The following is a 19,419-nucleotide window of genomic DNA, read 5'->3' on the forward strand; positions in this document are numbered from 1 at the left end:
ATTTTATGATTTGTTCATTGACTGTATGGGGAGCCTGCAGCTTTGTCTTTCAAAATGTTTACTCTTTTTGCCCCTTGGTTTATGGCATTACTGCCATCATTCTGGGGCACCAATAAGGAAATTGCATCTGTCTTCTTAGTCTTTAAAGGGCAGCTTAATGAGTGCATTCAGCTAAGCTGTGTCTTTCTGTCTCATAGGAATCACCACCGTGCTGACAATGACAACCATCAGCACTCACCTCAGGGAGACCTTGCCAAAGATCCCTTATGTCAAAGCGATTGATATTTACCTGATGGGTTGCTTTGTGTTTGTGTTCCTGGCTCTGCTGGAATATGCCTTTGTAAATTACATCTTCTTTGGAAAAGGCCCTCAGAAAAAGGGAGCAAGCAAGCAAGACCAGAGCGCCAATGAAAAGAACAAACTGGAGATGAATAAAGTTCAGGTAATGTATTACATATTCCTAACAGTATTCTTCCAAAATTTATCAGCAGCATGGTGCTCAAGGCTCCCATAACAGGAAAAAAAGGTAATTAATTTATCTTTAATACAGCTCAAATAGCCCTCTCTTTTACGTATTTGAAAACTGAGGATTGAAGAAGTTAGGTTGAAGTTAACATAGATTAATAACGTACCTGGGCCTAAAACTCAAACCTGAGTTCATTATCCTTTATTCTAAACTATACAGTTGTAAAACTCTATGCAGAAGAATAATGCCAGATTTGCTTGATAAATAAATGAGAGAACTAAAGTGAATCGGTTCTGTCCTAAGTGGAAATAAAGAAATCTGGCCCAGTGGTTACAACCACAGACTGGAATTAAACTGCTTGAGTTTGATTCCCAGCTCTGCTACTTACTGACTTTATAGCGTCAGGCAAATCAACCTATGTGAGTCCTCATGTTACCTCTGTTCTCAGGTCATCATCCATAAAATGGAGATTATTATAGTAGACCTACCTCACAGAGTTGTTATAAGGACTAGATGGGTGTTTTTAAAGCCTAATATTTGTAACAATACCTGGAACATAGTGAGTGTTCATTATCACTATAGTTAGCTAGTTCTTATCATTACATGTAAGACAATTTCACTATTTTTCTTTTGCTTTTCATTGGTAGGTCTTATGACCTGTGCTTTTGCTGAGTGGAATTAATTAAAATTAATGCCTTTTTTAATTCTTTGAGAACATCTCGTTAACCTCTACTTCTATGCCATGTTTCACTGAAATTAACTTAAAATTATGTACACTGAAATACTGTATCCACTATAAATTGTTTTCAAGATGGCGCATAGGATGACAGCTCAAATATTCACTCGTTTAGCCACAGCTCTGAGCATTGGGAATACTTCTCTGAAGGACACAAAGTTCCTGGATCTCATACAGTTTATATTCTACTGTGGGAAGACAGGCAATAAACATATAAACACATATTAAGAGGATAATTTCAGGTTGTAGTAAGTGCTATGAAAAAAGTAAAACAGAGCGATGGGAAGCAAATGATTTGGATCAGATTCAAAGGAACAAGGAACAAAGAGCAGGTAATCAGGGAGACCCCTCTGAGATATTACCACTTGTTCTGAGACCCAAGTGACAAGCAGCAGTAACCATGCCATGCCCATTCGAGGCAGAGGAAATGATAAGTGACAGAGACTCTGAGGAATGAATTGCTTGATGTGGCAAAGTACCAAGAGAAGACTAGTGTAGCAAGAGCATAGCAAGTGAGGGGGAAAATGTAGTATGAGAGGTAATTGGAGAATCAGGCAGAAGCCAAACTATAAATCTTCAAGATGTATCTTCATGCTCTTTAGTGGGATACCAAAACTGGACAAATACTGTCAGGTAACTAGAAAATTATAGACAAAATACCAAACAGATTCAGCCAAATGGTCTAAATCCAAAGTAACTCATTCAAATAAATTCTTACTCTTATGTGAAATATTATGCTGGATTCTGTGAGAGAAGGAGGAAGCATGATACTTGCCCTCAAGAATCTTCAGATCTTTCTGAGAAAGAAAATTATATTCATAGGAGGCGATTAGATTATGAAATGAAACAGGACAGCACCTACCTTGAGGAGTATATCTGAAACGAAAAAGCTTCCCATTGTCTGATTGTAACCATACCAGCTTTAGAAGTATGTTTAGCAGAAGTATTTAAGGCTACTTCATTTCTGTTCCCACTCCTATCTCAGTTGCCTTCTAAACCAGAGCTGGTCCTCTGCATGGCTTAGAATGTGTGTTACTTGATATAGTATGGAGGAAAGGCCTACATAAATAAAGTAGCACAGGTTCACTGGCAGGAAAATCCAAAGCTATGAACCGGATGGGCACTTAAAGATAAGTAGAGTTTGGAAAGGTAACAAGGAGATTCGGCTAGGAAAGCAGTGTTCTCTAGAAAGGAAATTAAATGGAAAGCTCAAACTGAAATCACTTCATTCAGATCATTTAAAAAGATCATAAAACAAACTTTAACCAAACTCTTTGGCTGTTGCCTTGATTCCACCCAGGATAGCAAAGAACTTTTCTAAGGTGCTATGGGACAAATAAAGGCAAAAGGAAAGCGTTGTATGTCATAGCATATCTAGATGTATGATATATATTGCTCTGAAGAGGACTTAGTGACCTGAAAATAAATAAGTAAAATGTGTCTGTCTAACTGATCTTTATTTCCTAAGCAGGCTGTTTGAGTAACATTGGGCTCAAACATAGTAAGATTTCACTGGATCTCAAATCAGGATCTTTTAGTCCAGGTAAATTGACATTTTAAATTTTAATCCCACTAGAAAGTGTAGAAAAATCCATCATTGTCAGGAGATGAAACACTTAAAGAAGATAAAAATGTGTTTTTATCCATGGAAAGCTAGGTTAAAAACTCCACAAATGCTTTTCACAGAAACACAAATGGACAAAATTATGCCAAAATTAATAAACAAATCATGTTAAGATATGAAAAAATAGTTTATATCGGACTAACCCTCCTGTGGATTAAAAATTATAAACCCTGAGCAAAAATGTATTAAAATCTGCTTGGAGACATAAGAGAGTAACTGAAAACAAGCAAAAACTAAAAGAGAACCCTCAAAGGAAAGGAATGACACTGTGTGAAATCTCTATTTATATATCTTTGCGCTGAGGTCTCTCCCCAATCTGGGGGATGTGGGACAGCAGAACTTCAGCAAAAAACAAAACAAAACAAAAACTACAGTTTTATTGGTCCGATGAGTCAGAACATGGAGTCTGATACTTCCAGAGTTCCTAGAAATCTTAGAAAGAAGTGAGCCACAAGAGAAACTCCGAATCTGAATATAAACTTCCCACAAATCCATGGTTGATCCCTGAACTACAAATGTACAAAATGTTAAGAAGTCTGGAAAGGAAAAATAGCTGAAAGGCTGAAAAAGAACAAAAATAAGGGATTCTCCTTGAGTTAAGGAAACACTAAAATAGACTCACCCTAACTACACATAAAACCAAGTCACTACACATTCTAGGTGACCTATTAGTAATTTAACTGTCTGTTAAAACAAAACCCAACATTTGTTAGGGAAAATAACAGAATCTAGAGTCTATACAGTGTATCATTAGCATAGTTAATATATAATAAAAAATTACTAGGCATGAGAAAAAACAGGAAGGCATGCTCAAGAGAAAAAGTTTAGTCATAGAAACAGAACTGCAAAAGTCTCAATGTTGGCTTAAAAGATAAGGACCACAATTAATAATAATCACTACAATTAATATATTTAGAAATTCATAGGAAATAGCCAAAAACTGCAAACAACTGAAATATCCTATAATAGGCAATTGGTTAAACAAACTGTAGTATATTCATAATATGGAACACTAGCCCAATAAAAAGTAATGAACTATTGATACATACAACAACTTGAATGGATCTCAAGGCCATTATGCTGAGTGAGAAAAAAAAAGTCCATCATTAAAGATTACACACTGTATGATTCTATTTATATAATATGCCTCAAAAGAACAGGTTAGTGGTTGCCAGGAGTTAATGATGGAGGGGAGGGATTGAGTGTGATTAATTAGAAAGGGGTAGCACAAGGCAGATCTTTGCAGTGGTGGAATAGTTCTGTATCTTGCAGTGGTAGTTATGTGAATCTTCACATGTAATAGAATTACATAGAACTAGACATACTCTATGCCAATGTCAGTTTCCTCGGTAATATTGTACAATAGTTAAATAAGATGTAGTCAATGGGAGAAACTGGGTGAAGGGTACATGGCACTTCTCTGTGCTATCTTCACAACTTTCTAGGAATCTACAATAATTTCAAAATAAAAACTTTAAAGTCCATAGAATGAGCTTAATATAATATATGAAGAGATGAGGAGTTTCAGGAAAAGATTTGAAACATGGAAAAGAACCAATGGAAATCATAGATTGAAAATGCATTAGATGGATTAGCATCAGATTTTATACAACAGAAGAAAGGATTAAGAAACAAGAAGAACAGGATACCTGAGTGGCTCAGTCCATTAAGTGTCCGATTCTTGATTTTGGCTCAGGTCATGATCTCAGGGTCGTGAGAGCAAGCCCCATGAAGGGCTCTGCACTGAGCATGGAACTCTTAAGATTCTCTCTTCCTCTTCCCCTCCCCCACCACGTGCACACATTCTCCTTCTCTAAAAAAAAGAAAAAAATGAAGAAGAAGAAGAAAAGATTAGATTCGTGAAATTAAAGGTAATACTGGCCATCTCTCAGTTTTTCCATTGCACTAGTTCTTGTCATAAATGCTACTACCTCAAGGATGCCTTAACTGACGCCCCCCGCCAGGTTTGGTTTATATTTTGTACCATTGTTATTTGTCCTCACCACATCCTGTGCTTTTCCACCATAGGATTTACCACAACAATGAATATGTGTTTACTTAATTATTTTTTTAATGTCTATTTCTTTATTAAACTGCAAGTTTCCCAAGCATTGGCATCAAAGTCCTTGTATATTATGTTTATTGTTCTTTACTCAGTGGCTAGAACAGAGAAAAAAACAAATAAATATTTGTTGGGTGAATAAATTCTAGAGAACCTTTCTCCATTCAGGATGAGTTCTTAGATATCACCCAAGTTACTGAATGTTACATCATAATATTTTATAAAACCCTTACATAGTCGTAATAAGTAAGAAAAAGACTATCTGTAGTCCACTTTAGCTTCTGCTCCAAACTTTTGTACTATTTCTATCACTTTGATTTTTAATATTTTGAAGGCATGATTTATATCAATCCCCACTTTTCTTTCTGAATCACAGTGTCCTGTAACAGCAGATAGATATAATCTTCAATAACAAAGCAAGTGTATTACTTCATCTGTTCAGTTTATTATCTCCAGCATAATAATAATGCCACCTCCAAGATAATAATGCCACCTGTGTGGTATTTAAGAATGATACCCCTTGGTTAAATTTTAAAAAATAGAAAATAATATTAGATTTTTCCTTTCATATAATGGTTGGATGATCCTCCCCTTTCCTTTTAGATACTTGTAAACAGTTGGATTCAAATGATGTATGTGCTGTGGTCCCAGACAATTTTCATTTGAGGGACCCTAATATTTGCCTTGGTGCCATAGAGCACAGCGTGGCATCATTCATTTATTACACATTACTTTTGATAGCCGTGGCTGGGCAGTCATGTCAAGGGTTATTTGTACTGAAGCTTCAGAAGTGCTTGCTTTGTCTTGATTTATATTTCCACCGGCTGCACTGAAGCATCTTTTTATAGGAGTACAGATGCTGAATCCAGACATTAGGAGAGTTTCAACCTCCAAGGTGATAAAGACTATAGATTCATGAACCCCTCAGGCATCATTTGAAACTAGAGGTGGTATTTAGAGTTTTGAAAGATAGGTTTCACAGTATAAGTAGGCTGTAAGTAAGCCACTTCTGAGCCACTTTTACACTAACCTGGAATATACATGGTTGTGTCGGTTGGCCACATGCCTGCCCATTTGCAAATAGATCCACCTAAAGTGGAACGGTTGCACGGGCGGTCTGTAATCAGATACTGATTCAAAATCATTTGAAGTCATGGGGGACATCTGGATCTGCCAAAAATTCACACCAAATATGCGGGTGTAACCCCAACAGTTAAGAAATAGAATTTCCCTTCGGAATCAGATATTGATACTGTGATCTGGCCTCTTTTCTCTCATTCCTATTCTCTGGGGAGTGTCATCTAGTTTCAGAAACTTTTAGACATCTGCACTGTCAGACAACTTTCTAAATGGTAATCAACCCTGTACTGTGATTAATTCCAGGATACATAATGCATGTGAAAACAGGCATCCTAAAGGTCAATAGCTCTTTCCTTAAAATTAGCTTGAAACGGATGGATACCTACATTAGCCTTTGAGCCTGGGACCTACCCCACATTGCTTACCTTGTCCTCAGGCCAACTAGGACACTTCTCTCAGCCTTTGATGAAATTTTAACATTTCTGACTTAGCATCTTGGATTTTGGAGACATTCAGGCAGGACATTTGATTTCTGGGCTGATTTCTCATGACAGCCTGTGTTAACAGTTCATGAGCTTCTTTAGCCCTCAAATTCATGCTTTGTTCTCCTCAGTTCATGCTTTGTTCTCCACTCTTGGCTTAATGTAGTTAATCTCTAGATGCTTCAACAGTCTAATTTTGCCTTCCAGGAATCTCCAAATCAGTCTCCCTACCTCCCTCCTTCTCCCTCTTTTTTTCTCTCTCTCTCTCATTTTCTCTCTTGCATCTAGTGTCCATTTTCTTCTATACCCAAACAGCTAGGATTCTTTTGTAAATGAGAAAGAAATTTAATTTACTTAACAGGCTTAAGAAAAAGGGGGGGTAGCGATGGGTATTAAGGAGGGCACGTATTGCAAGGAGCACTGGGTGTTATACACAATGAATCATGGAACACTACATCGAAAACTAAAGAAGTACTGTATGGTGACTAACGTAACATAATTAAAAAATAGTAATAATAAAAGAAAATAAAGAAAAAGGTCAGGGGGTTTGGACACACACAAATGGAAGGTCTATGAATGGTTCTAATTTCACATGTGGCTATATCCAGATATTTAAACAATGTCATCAGAAAGCATCTCTCTTCATCTCTTAACTCTGCTTTCCTTTATATTGGCTTTACTTTCAGTAGAGCCTTCCCGCATGGTGGTTCCTAAACACCAAAGTTCTTACGTTCAAAGCTCTACAACCCTAACCCAAAAGTACTGTCTTATACCCAGGAGTTACAACAACAATAGAAAAGTCTTAGGATTGAATCTTTTGGATCAATTTAAGTCATATTCTCATGCAGAAATCAATCTCTCTGGGGGCGCCTGGGTGGTGCAGTCGTTGGGCGTCTGCCTTCGGCTCAGGGCGTGATCCCGGCGTTCTGGGATAGAGCCCCACATCAGGCTCCTCTGCTAAAAGCCTGCTTCTTCCTCTCCCACTCCCCCTGCTTGTGTTCCCTCTCTTGCTGGCTGTCTCTCTCTGTTAAATAAATAAATAAATAAATAAATAAATAAATAAATAAATAAAAAGAAATCAATCTCTCTGATCAGGAAGATGGAAAACACTAGATGCTCAGGTCTGGGTCACATGACTACCCCTAGAGCCTCAAAGATGCAATTAGGCCTACCTCAACCACATGCACCAAGCAGTATCAGGTAATGTTTTGAGAAGAGGGTGGTATGGAATCAGACAGGTCAAACCAATAGGCATCCACCATAATCCACCTTCAATTCTGCCAGAAGGAAAATATCCATACTCCTTAATGCGGGATCCAGCACCCATTGTGATCTCATTCTGCTTTCCTCTTCTGCTTCATTCCTTCTCCTTCTCCCCTTCACCAACACACTCTTTGTTCCAGAAGTACAACTCATGGTTTTCCCAGACTGCCATGTTTTCACTCTTCAGTAACTTTGGCTTGTTCCCTAGAATTCATCTCTTGACTGACGTCTTCCCCACTCATCAGGCTAAGTTGATGCTCCTCCTGTAGCTTTCCACTGCACACTATGCCTACTTTTTTTTTTTAGTTTGAAAAATATTTAATATTTAACTTTAACAAATATTTAATGAGAGCACAGTATGGGAATACCCTCTATGCACTGGGTATAGTCAGCAGTGAATAAAATAAAACCTTTCATTTCGATGAGAGAGAAAGACAATGAACGTCATACACACAAATACATCACACACAAACAATGAACAGGACACCCACAAACACACATACAATGCCAGATAATAGTAAATGCTATAAAGAAAAGTAGAATAGGCCTTGAATGCAGACTCTGTGTCTTCCACTTTTGGTATTCCAATGCCTGTCATAGAGCCTGGCACAATTCAGGCACTTAAATGACTTAAAATAATAAGTGAACTAATGAATTAATTACAAAACCAAACAGGATACTCTTAAAATTCATGTGTAATTGGAAACTTTTTTCCTATTATATTCCTAGTGTTACAAAAACAAAATTTTTAAGCCTTTCCTAAAGTGAGAACTGTTTGATACCTTTCAAAATTTAAAAATATATACAATAAATATTTTCTAATGAAGGACGTCTATTTTGATTAGGGATAGTCCGTGGTAATAATAGGTGTGTATTATTAATAGATTGCTTTCAACCTACGTTGCTACTTGGTTTTTGTTTTTTTTTTTTAGAGAGAGAGAGGGAGGTGGGGGAGAGGCAGAGGGAGGGAGAGAATCGTCAGCAGGCTCCGTACCCAGCACAGAACATGACACAATGCAGAGCTACACAGGACTCAATCCCACGACCTTGAGATCATGACTTGAGCCAAAATCAAGATTCGGACTTTCAACCAACTGAGCCACCCTGGCGCCCCAATACTTTTCTCAGCAATTCCTTCTCCTGAAATCCCTGTATTAGAATCTAAAGTGATTGATAACTCCACTCTGCCTTTACTTCATAATATTCTCCAGTTGGGAGGAATAAAGTATAGAAGTGCTTTTTTGATTACTTTAGGAAACCATGGCTAATACATTAAGAAAATCATACCTAATGTGATACGGTAACAAAGACTTATCCACATAAGTGTAGTATTCCACGAACTCCAAGACATTCACAGGTACATTGCCTTCACACATTTTAAATATCTCCTTTCAACTATGTGAAAAGTAATGAATATTCTGACCAAAATCCTTCTTCTATTTATCTGAAGAGCAAAACATTACTGAAGAGATTTGGGATGAATATTTTAAGGGGATGCACTGAAGATGAATCCAGAAAATGGCCTTTGTTTGCATCATTCAGAGTTCAGTGAATTTGCTGATTATAATGCATTTTATATTTGATTGTAGAAAGCACTCATCTCAAATATTGGAACTCCCTAAGCCCATGTATAAAATGCTCCCATGTATAAAGTACTTTGTTTTCTTGTTTCTATCGTTCTCTCCTCAAAGCTCAATAAATTCCCACTCACATCAACTTAAGGAGTTACTCCCCAACCTTCATGAGATGCATCTCTCAGCCTTAAACAGTGCATATTTGTAATTCAGTCTTGCTGTTTGAAATCAGTTAACTGCTTTGTGGATTTTTAGGTACACCAAAATCAGCTAGGACCCTTGGAATGCAGACTGGGAAGACCTTAATTTAGGATGAAATGAGCTCAAACCTTTATTTCTAACAAGCTTCCCAATAGATTCAGATGTACAATAACATCTGAGAACCATGAACCTAGAGATTCTAGCCACTTACGTGTCCTTGGCCATTGAAAGTTCAGACAGACGACTCCAGGTCTGAGTTTCAGAGTTCCTCATTCTATTGACACTTACTCAGCTCCTCCTTCGCAGTCTCAGCCTCTTTTCCGGAACCCCGGGGTGGGGGGGGGGGGGGTATGTATACAGTGATGAACAACAAGAGTAACAAAAGAGCAGCTGCCCTCCTGGAGCTTACATCTCAGTTGAATAACAAATGTGTAAATAAATACATGCTATAATGGCACATGATGATCATATGGTGAAGAAAATGCCGCGGAGCTAGGCAGGTAACCACTGAGCAATATCGTTCCAGGAGAGAGGAACAGCAGGTGAAAATGCCCTGAGGACGTAGGAGCATCAGGGGGCCGCCAAGGAAAGACCAGTGTGGGTGGAGCAGAGAGCTCCAGGGGCAGAGTGGTCGGAGTGAGGGCAGAGGTCCCTGCAGGACTTCAAATCACGGAGTGCTTCGTGGATTTGGATGAGAAATCTGGATTTTATTCTTTGTCTTGGGAAGTAGCTAGATTTAAACAGAGGAGACATGGTCTGGTTTACATTTTTTAAGTATTACTCCAGCTGCTGTGTAGAGAAAAGACCACAGGGCTTCCTTCCTGGAAAGAGGTAGATCAATTATTCAGTAAGACATGATGATGGGGAGAAGTGGTCAGAATCAGGATGTGTTCAAAAGTAAAGCCGTTTGGATCCGCTCATACACTGAATGGGAGAAAGGCAAAGAAAGGGATCCAAGAGAAATTGTCTACCTAGTAATGTTCTGGAAATTTGCACCTTGTTTCATTTATCGTTTTTTCCTTCTCTAATTCCTAAATAATAGAGTGTGGATTTATTTAGATTTATGTAGGTTTATGCTTAATCTTCTATAGCTTCTTGAAAGGACATTAAAGTTTCTGCTTCCACCACTAGTTGTCAGGACATGGCAAAGAGACACACACATCATCTCCGGCAAAGCCTCCCATTCTCCCCCCATCACCAAACCAAAAGGTTTCAAGAATTTAAGACGAAGGGATTGGCATTTGGCAGCCCTGGTGGGAGCTAATGACTGACAGCAACAGCATGAACGCGGTACATTCTATGAGCAGGAAGGGCAGATGTGAGGTGTGGCTCCGTGGCTCTCTGCTCCCTTCAGGTGAAGGCAGCCATTCGCACCAAACAACCTCAATTAAATAGACTGTGGGCTTCTGAAAGGCAGCTCTTTCTGTGGCGAACATCGCTTTCCTTGGCTTCCTGTGCTCTACTTCAGAACCCCTCAGTAAATGTGAACCTAATTGAATTGGCCAGCAAGAAGGAAATAATTCTCTGTTTGTAAAGTAGATTGAGCCCAGAGGTATTTCTCAACAGGGCTTTAAAGCTGCCACTGAAAACAAGATTATATTTTATTCCAATTACACTGAAATGAGTTCTGCTATATTTACATATGGAAAATATCCAGAACAGTTCAATTCAGTGAGTGGCAACATTTTTCACAGCCTAAGGCACCATTTGGGGATGTTGGGGACGGAGAGAAGGAGAGAGTGAGTAAGGTGGACGGGGTGGGAGAAAAGCTAGCCCCAAGCTAGCAAATGAATTTGTACATTTGCTCAGGGTTCTGTTGAGCGAAGAAATAGAGCCATCACATCAATGTTTTAGTCATTTGAAAACCACCCTCGTGACCTTTGCCATACCGTTTGTGTCAGTCAGATTCTCCAGAGAAACAGAACCAATAGGAACAGAATCAATATACCTAAAAAAGAGATTTATTTTAAGGACTTGGCTCTTACAATTGTGTGTGAGATCTGCAGGGCAGGCTAGAAGTTCAGGCAGAATTTCTGGCATGATCTTGAGGCAGAATTTCTTCTTCTCCAGGAAACTAAAGCGTTTGCTCTTAATACTTTTCAGCGATAGGATGAAGCCCACCCACATCATCAAATAGATTCTCCTTTATTTATAGTAACTGATTGGAAATGTCACACCTGCAAATTACCTTCACAACAACATCTAGACTAGTGCTAGACTAAACAGCCAGGTGAGTAGCCTAGCCAAGTTGATACCCACAATTTAGCCCCTTGCCCTTTTACCAGCTGTACTATCATTCATTCATTCTTTCATTCATGCAGTAGATATTTATTGAATGCTCCCATGCCAAGCACTTTTCTCAGCTGTGAGAAAACAATAGTGAATTAGACAAAGTCCCTGCCTCCAAGAGCAACATTCTAGTGGGACACTCAGGGGGAGGAGCAAGTTGGGTAAGAAGAGTTCTGCTCTAACTATTCTCAGATTAAGAAGCCTTTAAACATCCATGCAGAGCTATTGTATAGGCTGTTCAGTAGTAAGGTCGGGAGAAAATAAGGAAATATGCATTACTTAAAATTTTTCACTCATCATAATGAAATCTGAGCATGAATGTAATGTTAAGAAAAACATGCACAAAATCACCAAGTTAGTGTGCTGGCTATATTTTCCTAATACACTAAAAGCAATATATACAGCTACTTTGTTTTCTTCATAATGCTGATTTTTTTAAAAAACTAATTCTAGAAGGAAGGAAGGTATTGCCCGTTTTTCTCCATAAGAATATAAGTGCCAAGAGTTCAAGAACCTCGTGTGTTCTGTCCACCATCTTCCCAGAACTGCTGTGTCCTCAGATCTTAAATCCAAGATATTGTGGGTGGTAAGCACTGCACTGCAGGAAGGAAGGAGAGGGTTCACCAGCTGGGAGCTGGATTGTTCCTCCCCACCGCCGGTCCTGACACAGTGAAACCCCAGGCTTTCTTTTATATGTGAACCCCTCCAATATTTGCTTGTGGTCAGCAGGCTTCAAGGAGACCTTCGGAGGGAGGAGGAGAGAAAGGTTTTGCAGGCAGAAAGCGGATCTCATGTTCACAAATGAGCAAATTTCAGAAAGTCTGTGGGAAAAAGAATTAGTAACCCAAGTTTGAAAGAGGTCACAGTATTTATCCAGGAAAATCTTTAGAATGAATTGGAGGTGGAGGGAGTCCCAGGGTTTGTTCAGGAGAGTGTAAAAGTAAAGGGCTTTATTACATGAGATCTTTGAATTTCTTAAATGTGAGACGTAGTGTCCTATTACTAATGGAGGGGCTGATTTCTTCATCAGTGTCTGGAACGGTGCCTGACACATAGTAAGCATGCAGTAAACATTTACTGAAAAAATGAGTGATGAATGAACAATTTAACATTTTAAATGTTTATCCATGGTATACCTAAAAATTACCTCTTATAGCGCATAAAATGCACCTTCCCAGTAAGGAGGGAGGTGAGGACGAACAATTAGTGAGCCGTTGGGGCTGCAGATCTGCTCCCTGGTATCAGTCAGCTCAAGCTTACATTGTGATCCTCTATCTGAGGGGGAAGAGAGAGGGTTTATTTGTCAACCCTCCTGAAGTCTTAATAACAATTATATTCATTCTCTCTAAATTTAGGTTTAATCATGCTCTAAACTTAAAAAAAAAAACCAGTGATGTTGGTTTGAGGAATATATAGTTAATGTAATGTGGTAATTCCCCCCCCCCCATTTAAACAGATTTATCTCCCCAGTCACGGGAACTACGCACAAGTGCAGGACTCACCACCAGCAGGTTCAACAGGCACATCCCTAACTGCGTTGCACCTTCTTTGTAAGCAGCTGGGAAGGAGAAAAATACCCAGAAGACATGGAGCCAAGTATGCCTGTGTCCTTCTCCCACATATGCCCAGTAGGGAGCAGTGGGAGAGGAGAAAGGGAAAAGAAGCTGGAAGTATTGATCCTTTAGTTTCTGTCTTGGGGACTAGAGTGGAAAGTTCCTTCCTTTATGGCGACAGGAGGAGTGGGGCAGTGATTATCCAAATGAACAGTTATTTCAACATTAGCAATGCTTTAGAAAATCTATTTGTCTGCCCTAGAAATCAAGTGTGTTGACATTTTCATTTGCCTCACCCCCTCCCGCCTCAAGGTTGCGAAATCTTTGATGTCTGGATCAGGCCCAGGTGTTGATCCCTTATGGACGAGGCAGCATTTAACCACTGCCGATGTTGAGGTGATCTACCACCTGGCTCCTCGCTGCTTCTGAGGGTGTGAGGAAACAATGACCACTTTCCCCGTGGATATTATTTTTGGAAAGCTGTGCCCACTGTGGGTATAAGGACATCTTGGGTGTTTTCATATGGTTGAGGTGAAAGGAAAGACACTCTTCTCCAAAGGGCAGGGGTTCGGGTAGAGCCAACCAGAAGCTTGCTGGCATCAACAGTGGCATTGCTGCCCCGCGTTCACTTGATGAGGCAGCAAAAAGCTTAGAAGGTGGGGAGTGAAGACTCATGCTTCAGAAGAAATACACAAGCACACTGTCTCACACACACGCACACACACGTACATGCACGATCTGTAGCACTAGTTTTTAGAAGTTCTAGACTGTGTGTAGGAGAGAGACTGAAGATGGGTCATAACACAGGACACGTCTTAAGTTTCCCTGATAAAGAACACGGTAATGTTGATTCAACTACACAGTAATGCAGTCAGCTTTCAAGAGTACTTGTAGAACCAGATTATTTTATATGTCAAACCACATAGAGCTATGATGTCTAGCTCAATGACAAAATATTTTGAGGGATTTGCACGAACTAATAAACATCATGCAATTTATTGGTGCATTTGAGTCTGTACCAAAGTCAACCAAAATATCTTAATAAAATGTACCTTTGCGTGACTTCCGTGTAATGAGGCGCATCTGTATGCTTCACTGGCTGATTCTAAATTCTAGTAACTTGTTTACTTAGGGAGATTTCGTAATAATGTAACTTAATGATGCACACAGTACAGCTCAAGTGATTCAATTTTACAAGGCTTTTTGTTTTTGTTTTTAGTGTGCTGTGTCCTCTGCCTAGAATATTATTCATAATACTGTCAAAAGTCAGAAACAAACCCTTGAGATTACCTAGTGAAAACCTTTTATTTATAGCTGAAGAAATAGATTTAATAACAAAACCATGATGAGAATACAGTTCCCTTTTTTTTTAATTTTGTTTATTAATTTGAGAGAGTGAGAGTGTAAGAGAGCATGAGCAGGGTAGGGGGCAGAAGCACGCTCCCCTCTGAGCAGGGAGCCCAATGTGGGACTCGATCCCAGGACTCCAGGATCACAACCTGAGCCGAAGGCAGACGCTTAACCCACTGAGCCACCCAGGCACCCCAAGAACAAAGTTTTCTGCTCTCAATCCTTTGTTCTTTTACCCATCCTTTAAGGCCTAGGACAAGCTTCACCTCCTTCATGAATACTTCCTTGACCCCCAGACTTTTAGGAACCCCTAATCGTAGTCTATGCTGTACAATTTAGCGTTTGACTAAAAACTCTTGTCACTCCCCAAATTATATCTTACTCCTGTATCTCTAAGGAGATTATTATCTCAAGGACAAAATCCATGTTTTGTGATACCCTTGACTGAAACACCACAGTGCCTAGCGGAATTATGTGCACCATGATTATCTTCTAAGGGACTTGTTCCTTTTCTAATGAATTCAGCACTTTGCTCCTTGTCACTTCAATGCTACCATCCTTTTTCACAATGTAAACTTTCATATGCATGACTTTCCATCCATACGCGCACGCGTGGGCGCACACACACACACACACATGCCGGACACCTAGCACTGTGCCTGGCACATAGTACTCAATATCGCTTGCAGAGAGAGAGAGAGGGAGAGAGAAAGAGAGAGAGAGGAAGTTGGTTTTGAAGTTACTATAATCAGGGAAGGTACACAGGTACACACAAAAAGTAGGATTTCAACGGAGCCTTTAAAGAAAATATATTGATTAACATGCAAACAGGAGGGAAAGTTGTATTTAAGGCAAAGAAAATCCTGTATTTTATTCCCAAATGGAGCACTTTTTCTTTGTTTAATCGCAGGCCATTTACTTAAGCTCTCTGAATCTCTATTTCCCTACCTGCTGAGCTAGGATAATATTATATATTTCATAGTGTTGTTATAAGAAATAACTGAGATAAATTATGCAGTAGGATTCAATAAATAGTAGTTATTAACAACAAAAATTAATACTAACTCCCTGAATAAAGAAGCCAGTAGAAGTGCCGTGAAGGCATAATGGGTAGCTCAATTAGGCTGGAGCCACATGCTTTACTGACACATGACAGATGGCAGTGGAGGGACGCACCAGATTTAGTCACCATCTCTCACCGACTACCTCTAAGCTTAAAGCTAGCAAATGCATCATTAAATTCACTGCGGGATGTGGTGAAGGCCAAGGACTATGAAGCAGTCCTTTCTCAGTAAAAAGCACATAAGTTTTGAATCAGACAAGACACGGGTTGTAATCTCAGATCCAGCAGTGGAGTAAACTTGAGGCATTTGGCTGTAGCAGGTGACAAACAAGGACTATATACAAGCAGCTACCATGATGCTAGGCACACGGTGGACGCTCAAATCTTCGTTCTCTCATCTGTGATGCACCAGCATCAATTCCCACCGCTCTCTCTACCTTTCTTTTTTTGTCTTTGCCTCCTCCTATGCTTTACTCTGTCTTTTTTGGTCACCCGTTTCTTTTGTCTGCTTACCTATACCTTTGGCATTCAGAAGTGTTTACTGAGATTCACTTGAAAGCATTTATAGAGCACTTACTGTAACTCGGGCACTGTGCTAATAACACGAGATTCAAACACCGCTACCTGTGCTGCCGTGGAAGTACTTCAGACTCATTTGTATGAACGAGCTTATCTTCTGAGGGTAAATTAGTTCGCAGAGTGCATCAGCGTGAAGTTAAACAAAGCCACATTATAGGCCAAATGTGCTCCCATTTTCTGTAGTTCCTCAAATGTGTGTGGGCATAGCATAAACAAAACCGAGAAAATCTGGGATAGGTACCACTGGCATGGCAGGAAGCAATAATGAATAATGGTAGAGACACTAAAGTCAAAGTATAGCCAGGCATATCCTTTTGACCCCTGAATCCTACTTTTGCAATTTCGCCTGAGGAAATAATTATGGAGATGTACAAAGATTTAGCTAAAGGATGTCCCTTGCAGGCTTGTTTATATAACACTGAAAAAGTAAAACAAGCCTTAACATCTAATGCTAGATGAACCCAATTATGCTTTATCCATATAAACTGTTAATAAATGATACCACAGAGGAATAATTATTAACATGGAAATAGGACCAGGTACACTATTCCCTGACCAAAGCTGATTGCAAAGCAAAATATCCCAGGTGAGCCTGTGCTTGTAAGTATATACAAATAGAAAAAAGGAGGGCTAACAGGATATTAAAAATAATGAACTCTAAAGGTGAAATTATAAATTTCTACTTATTTTTTTGTTTCCTGTTTATTTCTAATTTTACTTACTTTCATGTGCCGCTTTTGTAACAAGAAAAAGTGCCGTAGTTATAAATGATATATATAAGTATACATACATATAAATGACGTATGGATGAACAGATAGAGGGTAGATTAGATAGAAGGTTAGCTAGATGGTAGATTAGACAGACGATAAATAGAGGCGTGATAAATAAATAAATGGTAGATAACTAGATGGTAGATTAGATAGTAGACTGCCTACTGGCAGACAGATAGATGCAGGGTTAGACAGAAGAGATATAGATGGAAGAGTAGTCAAATAGGTGATGGATTAAATAGGTAGATAGTAGATTAGATAGATGATGAATTAGGTAGAGACAGACAGATATAGACAGACGATGGGAGAGAAAGAGGGAGAGAGAGACGAACAGACCTAGACGGGTGATGATAGATAGATAGATAGATGATAGATAGATGATAGATAGATAGATGATAGATAGATAGATGATAGATAGATAGATGATAGATAGATGATAGATAGATAGATGATAGATAGATGATTGATAGATGATAGATAGATAGATGATAGATAGATGATAGATAGATAGATAGATAGATGATAGATAGATGATTGATAGATAGATGATAGATAGATAGATGATAGATAGATAGATGATAGATAGATGATAGATAGATAGATGATAGATAGATGATTGATAGATGATAGATAGATAGATAGATAGATAGATAGATGATAGATAGATAGATAGATGATAGATAGATGATAGATAGATAGATGATAGATGATAGATAGATACATAGATGATAGATAGATGATTGATAGATAGATGATAGATAGATGATAGATAGATGATTGATAGATAGATAGATAGATAGATAGATAGATAGATAGATGATAGATAGATGATAGATAGATAGTAGATTAGGTCAATAATGATGAGAGATACACAGATGACAGCTAATCTTCAAGTCCAGGAGGCACGCAGAGCGGGACAGTCTTTCGGGAGCCGGCGGGACAGTCTTTCGGGAGCCCCGTGCCGGGTCATCCGTTACAGGCTAATGAAAACAGGCAGCGTCCCGACAGTTGTGCCTGAGCGGGTCCCTTTCTCGTCAGGTCGACGCCCACGGCAACATTCTGCTCAGCACCCTGGAAATCCGGAACGAGACGAGCGGCTCGGAAGTGCTGACGGGCGTGAGCGAGCCCAAGGCCACCAGCATGTACTCGTACGACAGCGCCAGCATCCAGTACCGCAAGCCGCTGAGCAGCCGCGAGGGCTACGGGCGCGCGCTGGACCGGCACGGCGCGCACAGCAAGGGCCGCATCCGCCGGCGCGCCTCGCAGCTCAAGGTCAAGATCCCCGACTTGACTGACGTCAATTCCATAGACAAGTGGTCCCGAATGTTCTTCCCCATCACCTTTTCTCTTTTTAACGTCGTTTATTGGCTTTACTATGTACACTAAGGTCTGTCCTAATGGTTCCTAAACGACTACTCTCCTCTCCTCTTGATTCTTAACCCCACAGCCGCCCCCCCAGCAGCTGCGATGCTGCTGGGTTTTTTGAGGTAAGAGATTCAGCCATCCAATTGGTTTTAGGTCTTGCATATCAATTTTATTACGGCACCATGTTTACTTCCAAAAACAACACACACACATGCACACACAAACACACACACAAAACTTTTTTTCCAGTCTACTGTGGTCCAGGTTATCAGCTCTCTCAGAGCTCTATTAATTGCCATGTTTACAAACACACACGCGCGCGCGCACACACACACACACACAAAGAGAGAAGTTAGATAAATCTTTAGCAGTCCTTCCTACTTGCCCTGGATTTTATCGATTTATTTTCTAAATGAGAATGAAGGAGGACCTAGGTCTGCGCGCACTGCTTCCTGGTAAACTGTAACAATCTCATGCTGCCAAAAAACAACACAATTTCCAGGATCTCAGAAGAAAAAACAAAGCCATTGACAAGTTACAGATTTCCAGGAAGAGGGGGAGATAAAAGGAACCTAGATGAGGAAGGAAGACTCCCATCCACCCTCAAGTCCCCAAAACCCCCTTGTAGAAGGGGTCCCAGCTCCATGGGAGAGGAGGGAGGGATTGACAAGGGCTGATGGAGGTTGTGCAAAACAAATCTGCCATCTTCACTTCACCATTAAACTGGATATTCTGGAAAAACAAACCAAAAAAAAAAATGCTTCTTTCTCAGACTTGTAAGCAGATTTAAAATAAGCACTAGAATCCATCATGGTGGCCATTGAGACATTTTTCTCTTGTCGAGAATAAGGAGTCTGGGGCCATGGTGATTTCTTTAACTATTCAAACGAGCAGCCCTGAACTCATTTTATTGCCTCTGTGCCCTGAAGCCATGTCTGCACACATCCCCAGTCCCTGCTCC

At 39.7% G+C, this 19,419-nt stretch overlaps 1 protein-coding gene across 2 annotated transcripts in view; it reads left to right on the forward strand.

Annotated features, from left to right (window-relative positions):
- Nucleotides 1–18,544, forward strand: part of GABRB1 (gamma-aminobutyric acid type A receptor subunit beta1) — a 359,647-nt gene extending 341,103 nt beyond the window's left edge. Inside the window, exons 8-9 of one of the 2 annotated variants that reach the window (XM_044387648.3) lie at nucleotides 198–442; nucleotides 18,132–18,544. In XM_044387648.3, coding sequence (XP_044243583.1) covers nucleotides 198–442; nucleotides 18,132–18,479 — 593 coding nt within the window. In that variant the 3' untranslated portion in view covers nucleotides 18,480–18,544. The remainder of the gene's footprint in view (nucleotides 1–197; nucleotides 443–18,131) is intronic. The other variant, XM_044387649.2, reaches the window with a different exon arrangement.
- The last annotated feature ends 875 nt before the right edge of the window (nucleotides 18,545–19,419 follow it).

This window comes from Ursus arctos, unplaced genomic scaffold (genome assembly GCF_023065955.2).
Source record: "Ursus arctos isolate Adak ecotype North America unplaced genomic scaffold, UrsArc2.0 scaffold_9, whole genome shotgun sequence".
NCBI classification, from domain to species: domain Eukaryota; kingdom Metazoa; phylum Chordata; class Mammalia; order Carnivora; family Ursidae; genus Ursus; species Ursus arctos.